General features: G+C 43.8%; 1 protein-coding gene across 5 annotated transcripts in view; it reads right to left on the minus strand.

Moving 5' to 3' along the window:
* Nucleotides 1-2,327: 2,327 nt before the first annotated feature.
* Nucleotides 2,328-12,240, minus strand: part of LOC109925458 (hydroxylysine kinase-like) — a 75,484-nt gene continuing 65,571 nt past the window's right edge. For 2 of the 5 annotated variants that reach the window (XM_048617273.1, XM_048617274.1), the window contains exons 4-7: nt 5,426-5,762; nt 5,085-5,224; nt 3,481-3,664; nt 2,328-2,998 (exon numbers count right to left, since the gene is read on the minus strand). In XM_048617273.1, the coding sequence (XP_048473230.1) occupies nt 2,529-2,998; nt 3,481-3,664; nt 5,085-5,224; nt 5,426-5,762 (1,131 nt within the window). In that variant the 3' untranslated portion in view covers nt 2,328-2,528. Of the gene's footprint in view, nt 2,999-3,480; nt 3,665-5,084; nt 5,225-5,425; nt 5,763-11,568; nt 11,664-12,240 lie in introns of those variants that run through there. The other 3 variants (XM_048617276.1, XM_048617277.1, XM_048617275.1) reach the window with 3 other exon arrangements.

Genomic DNA, 12,240 nt, shown 5'->3' on the forward strand with positions numbered 1-12,240 from the left:
CAGAACACCTATGTTCTGTCGCAAAAAAGACCCTGGGATTCCAGTTGCCTGCCACTTAAACACATCACCCTGTTCCCGGGCTAACATCTTTGTCTCAGGCTAACTGCCGTGCTCCAGCAAAGCTCAGCACAAGTTGGAAGAACAGCACCTCATTTTCCACTTGGGAACTCTACAGCCTTCTGGATTCACTATTGAGTTCAATAATTTTAGGGCTTGAGGTACCTTCTCCCACGTCCTTGCCCCAAACCCCACACACCAGGCCTTGTTATCACATGATCCGCTATTACACACAACCTACTGTTAGCCACTAACAGTCCCCATTAGCAACCATTCATTCTCCTAGGCTAATCGTTATCCACTCCTTTGTCTGTCCAACTGTTCTTCTCTCCCTTTGGGCTCTATCTCCACCTATCTTTTACTCCTAACCCCGTCCTCCCACCCTATCATCTGCATAAAATCCAACATTTTCCTAGCTACCAAAAGTTCTGAGGATAGGACACCGGATCCAAAACATTAACTCTGACTTCTCTCCATAGCTGTTACCAGGCCTGCTGAGCTTCTCCAGCAATTTCTGTTTTTGTGAATAATGCTCCTCAATCTGGCTGCTGTCTGTGAAACCAGATCCTGATCGAACACTTATTCACCCCAGAGCTGTTCTGTTCATATCCAACCTGGATAAACTGGACTGGACTGGCTTCATCCCAGACACTGTGTGCTGTAAAAGTCTTTGCAGTTCAAGAATCCTTCACATTGGATACATTGAGATATCCTTCTTCAATCTAAAAGTATTCATTAGCTTTCCTTGAATTATCAACATCATCAATTGTCTTGCAGACATTTTAACAGAACAAAAAAAACATTAAATGTTTCACAGTAATGAGCTGCTGTTTTATCAAGTACTGAATGCACATTATTCTGAACAAAATATGAGCTGGTTCATGTTTTGGCACACTTGAAATTGTGACATCTTCTAGGATCTCAGACAGTGCCATAAGTGTCACGTATCTTTCTCTACTGTTTGGAGAATAAGAATAGGTCAGAGGCTGAGAATCCTGCAGCAAGTAACTTACCTCCTGACTCTCTGAAGCCTGTCCACCATCGACAAGGCACAAGTCAGGAGTCTGACGAAATACCTCCTCACTTGCCTGGATAAGCACAGCTTCAACAATACTCAAGAAGATTGACATCATACAAGACAAAGCAGCCCACTTGATTGCCACCACATCCACAAGCATCCACTCCCTCCACTACTGATGCTCAATCTCAGCAGTATGTACCATCTACTGCAGAAATTCACCAATTCCTTGGATGGTACCTCCTAAACCCACAACCACTTTCATATAGAAAGACCAGGGCAGCAGATTTATGGGAACAACACCACCTGCAGATTCCCCTCCAAGCCACTCACCATCCCAACTTGGAAGCATATTGCTGTTCCTTCGGTGTCACTGGGCCAAAGTTGCCTCTCTAATGGCATTGTGGAAGTCCTGAAACCACAAATACGTCAGTGGCAGCTCACTATCACCTTCTCCCAGCTTATCAGGGTGGGCAATAAATTCTGGTCCAGCCAACAACATTCATATCACATTAACAACTTTTTTTTTTACAAAATATACAGCAAACGTTTTATTAACTGTCACCTATGGGACCAGGAATGTGCTGGTTGATAAAATATTCCGGTTGATCAAGGGGTTCACATAGTAAATGTAAAAACACATATCAAGTAATAGAAGTGTGTTGCAGGGGGACTACAGATCACTGTTGTACTTTACTTACAACATAAATCACTAACATAATAATGCAACTTTGCCTTGAATAAAACTTACTGAACCCTCAACTGATAACTCAGAGATCATGATAATACGGTAAACTTCACAGTATTTGAGGTACATATTTTTTGCCAGTTTATTGAGAGTGCTGGTTCATGGGAATGATTGGCACTATATCCACAAACATCCACTCACTCCACCACCGACGCTCAGTAGCAGCAGTGTGTACTATCTACAAGAAATTCAACAAAGGTCCTCAGACAGCACCTTCCAAACCCACGACCACTTCCATCTGGAAGGACAAGGGCAGCTGATATATGGGCACACCCTACCTTCAAGTACCCCTCAATGCCACTCACCATCCTGACTTGGAAATATATCATTGTTCCTTCACTGTTGTGGGTCAAAGTCTTAGAATTTCCTCCCTAATGGCATTGTGGGTCAACCCACAGCAGGTGGACTGAAGTGGTTCAAGAAGGCAGCTCACCACCACCTTCTCAAGGGCAACTAGGGACAGGCAATAAATGCTGGCCAGCCAGCGACGCCCACATCCCACAAATGAGTAAAACAAAAATTAAAAATAAGGCATCGATTAAAACAAAGTTTGCCATTCGTTAATAATTAGGAACTCAAAATATTAATACAATTCCAGGTTCTGGAATGTATTGGTTGAACTTATTTTAATAATTTTCCCTGTAGAGGGGTTCTTTTTCTCCTGGAAGCCAACGTGCCTGGGACTACACTGAAACAGGGTCTGCATCAAATGCAGTGGGACTTGCCTGTCTCAAACCAAATCTTTCCCACTGCCTCTTTCCCCAGCGACCACAATTGGCGGAGACACTTCCAGCCAGCTCTCCCAGTGCTCAGAAGATACTCTGCATTTTCAGGGTAAAGCAGAGCATTGTATCTCCCCATAACCAGCGACTGAGAAAACCTGCAAAGAACCAACAGAAACATGGCGTTGCGCTCCTCAGGGAGTAAAGGGATTACACTCTCAAAGCCTGAGAGGACATGGCCCCCAGCGCCGACGGGATCGTTACTCCCCAGCATCAAATACATTATGGATATGGCCACATCAAAGACATAATACCCATAATTCATATCACTGAAGTCCAGTAAGCCAGAGATATCCAGCTGCTGCTGTAGCTCAGTCGGGTCGGAGTGGTCAGCTGGTGTGTGAACAGGCTGGACTAGAATGTTGGTGTGACTGAAGTCCCCATGATTCAGGCCTGGGAAAGAGACAAACATTGCAATGTTTTATCATCCATCACTGATGACAGGATTTCAAAGACAATCTAACATCACTCGCCCTTAATGATCTTGTTACATCACGCTCACTTGTTAAGGTATCAGACTTGCTCAGTTGCAGTGTCACCATCACACTCCCTTGTACCTGACTCCCTGGAGGTTAGCTGTGAATACATTGGAACTTTAATCCTTGAGTTTGCAATGGGATGCAGGGTCATGGGTCACAAGGAGCCCATGTACTAGGGCAATATAGAGAAGAAGAGGTGAATTTGGACATATGAAGATCTCCCTGGATTCTACTCTGTTTAAATTGGTCAAGATTCCAGGTATATAGAACAACAACTTACATCTCAATAGAACCATTAACAGAGTAAAACATTCCAAGAACACTGATCCCACCAGTTTTGTGCCATAACCCGTTCCAACTTTGTCGGTTTCTAAGCCAACAGGGATGACGACTTACTTTGACGAAACCTGCAGAGGTTTGGAAGTATCACTTCCTGGAATTGCTGAATAATTTGCTCCACAATTTGGCGATCGCTTCCCTCTTCCAGTGTGTAAAGATACTTGTTCAGCAAGTGAATGTTTGAGAGCTTCCAGAGGAAATCCGGCCGTTGCAGACTCTTCAGGATAGGATGTTGGAATTCCTGCCAATGAGAGAAATCCATTACCATCTCCCACCCAATATACCCAACAGGCTGTCTGATCATAATGCCTCCCTGGGATCTCCTTGCCACAAAAACGAGGAAAATTTGTGAATGATGTGCACTGGACCGATTTGCTTTGCATACCTCAACGTGGAGCACCGGGATGACCAGTATCCGTTTCCAAGTATTACTGGTTGTTTCCTGCTTTCTCCATCTGGGTTAGAACTCAAAGCTGTGTCTGTCCATATGCCCTTTAACACCCAGCACCCCCAGCCCCTCTAAAAGAAAGCCAACTTTTCTCCAAGTGTCATTTGACTATTGCTGCTTTGAGGTGTACCTGCTCTGGTGAGCTGCTGACTGGAACCCGAAATGACACAGGGTGAGTGCAGCCTGCAAGGGCAGGGATCATTGAGGCGGGGGTGGGGGGGGGTGGGGGGAGACAGCTTGGTTGAGACTGCATTATGGAGAAAGTGCGGGAGTACTGACAGGAGTTTCATGTGGAATGGGGAAGACAGAATGGGATGGGATAAGAATGAGAGAGAAGGAAGAGCATGCAATGGGGATTTAATGAAGCACTATTGCAATAAGGATATGAATTACACTCCCAGTGTTTTATCTCGTTGATCCTTAATGACAATAAGGCCTCATTGCCAATATCTCCCAATGGACCATTATCTATTGGTGACCCCTTCTTCCTCTGTTGCTCTCTGTATCAGGGGAAATCTTTCAGCAGCTTACGCCAAGAGATTTAAAAAATGACACGAAGGGCAAATTTTTTACATGGGGGTGGTTTGCATGTGGAATGAACTTCCTGAGGAAGTTTTGGATGTGGGTACAATTACAACATTTAAAAGAGATTTGGATAGATACATGAATAGGAAAGGTTTGGAGGGATATGGACCAGGAACAGGCAAGTGGGACTTGTTTTGTTTGGGATTATGTTCAGCATGGACTGGTTGGACCCAAGGATCTGTTTCCATGCTGTATGACTCTATGATTCTAAAATCTTCTTATTGTCATGATTCAGGATATAATCACCAGGGCCCTGAACTGGAGAAAAATGGTCCTTGTGTGCGATATTTGGAAATTTTCAGTCTTTTTTAAAAGAACATTTCCTAAATTTGTAACAACCAAAACTTTCCCAGATCTAAAAAAGGCTGATTCAGACTCTCTGCGGATTTGATATTTTGAATAACCCGATCCATAGACCGTATCGAATGAAGAATGATTTTAACGAACCCTTTCATAATGGAATTTCTGCTGTTAGGCTAAAGATGTTCCTAAGCAGTTCTGATCTGTTTCAAATGGACGGAGGTTTGACCTAAACAACCCAAACAGATTGATCTGTATCACAGCTTCCCTCGGTTGCATTCATAACCCTTTATAAAGACAACACTGCAGGTACAACATCCTGACTTACTGCAAGCACCTGGTTCATTCGAGCGAGGGTTTGACCAGTTTTGTACAAGATCTGAGGACCTATAGGCGTTTCAGACAATGGAATTCCAGGAAGGTAGGTCAGTAACCGGACCATGTGGGTCTTGGATTGTTCTCCACAGTCTGTAAGAGATGAGAGCACAGCGTTTTTGATAACTAGCATATCATGTCAGAAATTAAATAATAGAAACTGATTTCTAATTAATTATATCATTGGCAAGGGTTTATGTGAAGTGTGGACATTTATGTAAGATAAATTTCAAACATTTGGTCCGTGGCTGGTCAACTGTAACCTGAACCCAGCCATCAAGAGCTAATACTGACCAATAGTCTCCAAAGACATAATCTTGCCATCAATGGTTGGGATAGGTGTGGGTGAAGGAAATCCTTTTTCACTCAAAAACATCATGGCTCGTGTTTGTGCTTCAATCAAATCAGCATCTTCACTGTCGACAGTGTTCATCACTTTGACGACGTAGCTCTGACTGTGATCTCTAGTTGCCTGGGTCTCAGACACCAGAATGTGGAAGTTCTGGTCATCGTAACTGGGCATTGGTTGGACATTGGAGGCCTTCAGACCATACAACCGCTCGGCCAACTCAACAACCTGGGCCTCAGTCAGCGCAGGTTTGATGAGAACAGCTTTCTCTGAGGAGGACATCTGAGAAACATCAAATTGACAATGTTGATTAAATAAGGGAATGGGATTCACCAAAGAATGTAACTGATTCTTAACTCACTCATTCACAGTTGCTGCAACATCATTGAATCATGCAGCATGGAAACAGACTCTTTGGTCCACAGCTTGTTCCCAAACTAAATTAGACACACCTGCCTGTGCTTGGCCCATATCCATCCAAACCCTTCCTATTCACGAATGTGCAAATATCTTTTAAACATTGTAACTGTATCTGCATCCACCACTGTTTTTGGCCAATCCTTCTACACATGAACCACTCTCTGTTTAAAGAAGTCGCCCCTCATGTCCTTTTTAAATCTCTCTCCTTTCACCCCAAAAATATGCCCTTGGTTTTGACCTCCCCCACGCTAAGGAAAAGACCCTTGTAATTCACCTCATCTATGCCCCTCATGATTTTATAAACCTTAATAAAGTCACCCCTCAACCTCCTACACTTCAGTTAAAAAAGTCCCAGTCTTTTCAGTCTATTTTTATATCTCAAACCTTCCATTCCTGGCGACATTCTGGTAAATCTTTTCTGAACCTTCTCCAGTTTAATAATATCCTTTCTATAACAGAGTGACAAGAATTGCACACTGTACTCCAGGAGCAGCCTCACCAATGTCCTGTACAACTTCAACTTGATGTCCCAACTCCTTAACGATCTGAGCAATGAAGGCAAATATGCTAAACACCTTCATAACCACTCTCTCTACCTATGATGCAAATTTCAAAGAAATTCGTATCTGTTCAGATGATGCCACCTTCCATAACAACGCTGCTGATATGGCTTCCTTCTTCCATAACAGTGGTTTCTCACCCACTGTGGTTGACACGGCCCTCAACCGCATCCAACTTATCACCTGTGCTTCAACCCTTGCCCCTCTCCATCTCTCACAACAGAGTTATTTGGGACCCCTTGTTCTCACTTTTCATCCCATCAACCTCTGCATTCAAAGAATCATTCTGTGCCATTTCAGACAACTCCAGCAGAATGCCACCACCAAACACATCTTTCCCTCACTCCCCCATTCTGCATTTCACAGAGATTGTTCCCACCAGGACACCCTAGTCCATTCATCAACGACTAACACCACCCCCCTTCCCGTGTAACCGCAGAAGGTGCAATACCTGCCCCCTCACTTCCTCCCTGCTCATCATCCAAGGGCCGAAACAGTCTTTCCAGGTGAAGCAATATTTCACCTATTCTGAGGAAGGGTCACCGGACCCGAAACGTTAACTCTGTTTTTTCCTTCACAGATGCTGCCAGACCTGCTGAGCTTTTCCAGCAACTTTGTTTTTGTTCCTGATTTACAGCATCCGCAGTTCTTTCAGTTAATATTTCACCTGTACCTGCTTCAATCTTGTGTATTGTATTCTACTCTACATTGGAGAAACCAAACGCAGGCTGGGTGACTGCTTTGCGGAACACCTCCGGTCCATGCGCAAGTATGACCCCGACCTTCCCATGGCGGTTATTTTAATACAGTGTCCTGTCCAAATGTCCATGTGTCTGTCCTCGGCATGCTGCTGTGTTCCAGTGAATCACAGTGTAAACTGGAGAAACAACATCTCATCTTCAGATTAGGCACTTCATTATTTTCTGGGCTCAGTATGGAATTCAACGCCTCCAGATTGTGAACCAGTTCCTTCCCTTTCTTTTAGGTTTGCTTGTTACATTCTCTGTCACCATGTTCTCTCTCCCCTCCCCCGTCTGTTTCTTCCAGTCTGGCAGTTAGACACATCATTGTTCTGCAATTCTCAAATTTCGAACACTTAATTTGAACTATCAACATTCCTCCCCAGCACTCCAAGCACCCCCACACCCCAAGCTATTACATAAATGCTGCCCCTCCACACTTCACATTAGCTCTGATGATGAGTCACCTAGACCCGAAAGGGTAGCTTGTTCTCTCTCCATGGATGCTTCCTGACCTGTTCTGATCTCCAGCATTTTTTGTTTTCAGTGTGATTCCAGCATCTGCAGTAATTTGCTCCCTCAAAGAATTATGTATCTGAAATCCTGGGTCTCTCTGTTCTACAACACTGCCCAAGGTTCTGCTATTAATTGTATAAGTCCTGCCTTTGTTTGTATTACCAAATTGCAGTACCTCACATTTATCTAAATTAAACTCCATTTGCCACTCCTCAGCCCATTGACCCAATTAATCAAGATCTCTTTGATAACCTTTTTCACTGTCCACTATGCCATCAATTTTGGTGTCAACTGCAAACTTACTAACCATACCTCCTGTATTTTCATCCAAACCACTTATATAAATGATGGGCAAAGATGGACCCAATACTGATCAAAACCCTTGTAAATTTCTTCTGCACTGTTTCCTGTTTAGTAACATCCTTCCTATAGCAAGGTGACCAAAACTGAACACAATACTCCAAGTGCAGCCTCACCAACATCTTGTACAACTACAACATAACTTCTCAACTTCCGTACTCAACCTGTCTGATGAAGGCCAGTGTGCCAAAAGCCTTCCTCACTGCCGTGTCTACCTGGGACTCCACTTTCAGAGAACCGTACACCTGAACTCCAAGGTCCCTCTCTTCCACGACACTCCTTAAGGCCCTACCATTCATCGTGAAACTCCCACCTTGATCTGGCTTTCCAAAATCTCACATTTACCTATATTAAGCTCCATTTGCCATTTCTCGGCCCACCTCCCCAGCGGATCAAGATCCTGTCACAATATCTGATAACCTTCCTCACTGTCCACGATACCATCTATTTTGGTGTCATCTGCAAACTTACTAATCATGCCTTGTACATTCTCATCCAAATCATTGATATAGGTAACAACAGCAATGGGCCCAGCGTCGACACCTGAGGCACACCACTAGTCACAGGCCTCCAGTCCAACAAGCATCCTTCCACTATTACTCCCTGCTTTCTACCATCAAACCAATTTTGCATCCAATTTGCCAAGTCTCCCTGGATTCCTGAACAATCTACCATGTGGAACTTTATCAAAGGCCTTACTGAAGTCCATGTAGACTATGTCTACCGTCCTGCCCTCATCAACCCCATGCACGAAGACATGCTGACTACTCCTGATCAAACACTGTCTTTCTAAATGCATGTATATCTTATTCCCCAGAATCTTCTCAAGTAATTTTCCTACCGCAGATGTTATTACTGGTCTAAAATTTGCAGGTTTTTCTTTGCAGCCCTTCTTGAATAAGGGGACAACATTCACTACCCTCCAGTCTTCCGGGACCTCACCCATGGCTAACGATGCAAATATATCAGCCAGGGCCCCTGCAATTTCTTTGCTAGCCTTTTGCAGGGTTCTTGGATATATTTGGTCAGGACCAGGAGATTTATCCACCTTCATACATTCTAATACTTCCAACACCTCTTCTACTGTGATATGGACTGTCCCTAAGATGTCACCACTAAGTTCCCAAGTCTTCATGTCCTTCTCCACGGTAAACACAGAGGAGAAGTATTCTTTGAGGGCCTTGCCCATCTGCTGCAGTTCCACTTTGGTCTGTGAGGAATCTGATTCTCTCTCTCTAGTTATTCTTTTTCCTTTAATATACTTAAATAATCTCTTTGGATTCACCCTAATATTCTCAGCCAAAGCTAACTCATACCCCCATTTCGCCCTGATTTCCTTCTACAGTAAACTCCTGTATCCCCTATATACCTCCAGGGATTCCCTCGATCGCACTTGTGTGTACCTGAGCCATGCCTCCTTCTTTTTCCTGGTCAAAGCCACAATATCTCTTGTCATCCAAAGTTCCGTACTCCTGCCAACGTTGCCCTTCACCCTCACAGGAATATACAGACTTTGAACTCTAGCTATCACACTTTTAAAAGGCCTCCCTCTTGCCAGAGATCCCTTTGCCTGCAAACAAACTACTCCAATCAACCCCTGCAAGCTCCTGTCTAATTCCATCAAAATTTGCTTGCCCCAATTTAGAACTTGAACCTGTGGACCAGTTTTGTCCTTCTCCATAACTGTTTTAAAATTAATAGAACTAAGGTCACTGGTGCCAAAGTGCTCCCCCCACTGTCACCTCATTCACTTGTCCTGCTCTATTTCCCAAGGGTAGGTCAGGTTTTGCCCCTTCCTGAGTAGGACCCTCTATATACTGCTTCAGGAAACTTTTCTGAATACATTTAACAAATTCCACCCCATCTAAGCCCTTAATACTATGGCAGACCCAGTCTATGTTAGACTCTGCACAGAATTGGTCAAATAGCTCTGTCAGCTGTTTTAACCATTTCCAAAGGAGTTTACCACATACAAAGTGAAGTCAGGTCTTTCCATTCGCTAAGACCAGACACAATCATCAGTTGAAGCTATCAGTCTCACCCTGCCACTGAGTAATAACCACTCAAGTGGTTTTCTGCTCTAACAGCATGCTACTGTCAAGCAAATGATAAATGAGTTTAAGTGGTGGTGTGATGCCAGGTATGTAGGTTGTGTGTTGGACTGTGGAGATCAATACATCCAGTTGACCATTCGCAGCAGGCAGCCCATCAACTGAACTCTGCCAGCCCGAGCTACAAGCCTCTAAACAGTATGTCCACCTTAGATGTGATTCTGTTGGACATTATTGATTAAATAGACTGAACCACGCTGAGAATTACACCAAAAATCAATTTAAGATTATCTTTAGGGTTCATTGTGTGGTGTGCTGATGGCTCAACATATTAACACATAGGACCCTGTTTTATGTCAGCAACAGGAATCCGTACATACATTGCACCTTTTCACATTGACAATAAAAAGACCATGAAGACTGTCAATTGCTGATGTATTTCATAGCAATACTCTGACCAATCAGAATGGCCATGACAGGTCAAGGATCTAAGATTAACTGTTTTTGTTGCATCTTGCTATCAACACTAGTCCAACCAATGGACAGCCTCATTGTCATGCTGTATAAATTGTCTTTCCCTGTTATCAAGTTTGTTTTTTGTATCTGAATGAGAACACGACGACCTTTGAATTCTCGTTCCCTTTTCCTTGTGCACTACCAAGTAATTAGTTGTAAAACCGCCAACATTGAGATTTCTGAAGAAGGGTCTACGCCCGAAACGTCAGCCTTCCTGCTCCTCTGATGCTGCTTGGCCTGTTGTGTCCATCCAGCTCTACACCTTGTTATCTAACATTGAGATAAATACCACTTTCCCCACACCCCCTCCCAAAATAAAAATCAAATCAGGCAAAGTGCAAGACAACGGAACAGTGAGTCAGCAATGTCTTACAGACTGATTGAGGAAACTGCCCACGGGGAAAGGAAGAATAAGAAACGCGGGGAGGAGGAAAGAATAGGAGAAATGTTTTGAAAATTCATTTAGGTGGGCTCAATGAAAGCCATTACTGTTCCCGTCAGATCACACAGACCTGGAGGGAGCCATATATTAATTTTTCAAGAGAATCAGACTCCTGACACTTTGAGAGTTAAATGCAAAGCTTTCAGTTTGTAAACTAGGTTTACTGGAACTTTAATTCTAATTTTAGATTCAGTCACGGGAGATAAACTGAAGTTCTTTTTGTTTCAACAACCAGTTTTAAATCTGAGATAGTAGAAGTTGCCGATGCTGGAGCCTGAGATAACAAGGTGTAGAGCTGGATGAACACAGCAGGCCAAGCAGCATCAGAGGAGCAGGAAAGCTGACATTTCGGGTCTGGACCCTTCTTCAGAAATCAGTTCTAAATCTGCAATGTTTAGGGCCAGACGGCAATTTCTACCTTGCGTTTTCACACAGGCAGCTCCCTGATCTTTGTCTCACTGTAAACTGATTATCGCTACTCACAACTCTCCATGATCCCTGATAACATTTTCTCACCAGTTCAGGAAACCACAAACAAACATCAGTACAACTCTTCGGAACAGCATAGCCCTCTAAAGTCTCCTCCCACGTTATAAATGGGATGAATATCAAATACATCCGTGTGGCTACGGAAGCCAGAATCTTTGTTCCTTTCCTATATTAAAGAGCCTGCAGTAATGTCAAACAGCCTCCGGGAGCATTGGGAAATGTTGTATGGTACAGTATGCGGCCGTTAGTTCGACCGCAGCAGGATCCCACAAGCAGCGATTAGATATATTTATTCCGTATATAAATCAGTCACGATTAGGTCAACTCGAGTGATGGAACAGATTTGAGGGGCTGAATGGCCGCTTTGTCGCAGCTGCTATTTGACAATTCCGATAAATCTGCATTTCAATCATCCACCGGATCAGTGAATCCACCCAAAATGAACAACGGATCGGACCTTTATTGGAGATGAGACAGTAGGTTGAGTTTTAATCCCGGCCGTGGGTCAGGGGTGCATCCCTTTGACCCAGAGATAGTAGGAACTACAGATGCTGGAGAATCTGAGATAACAAGGTGTAGAGCTGGATGAACACAGCAGGCCAAGCAGCATCAGAGGAGCAGGAAGGCTGACGTTTCGGGCCTAGACCCTTCTTCAGAAATGGGATT

This window comes from Rhincodon typus, chromosome 36 (assembly GCF_021869965.1).
Source record: "Rhincodon typus isolate 14 chromosome 36, sRhiTyp1.1, whole genome shotgun sequence".
Classification (NCBI taxonomy): Eukaryota; Metazoa; Chordata; class Chondrichthyes; order Orectolobiformes; family Rhincodontidae; genus Rhincodon; species Rhincodon typus.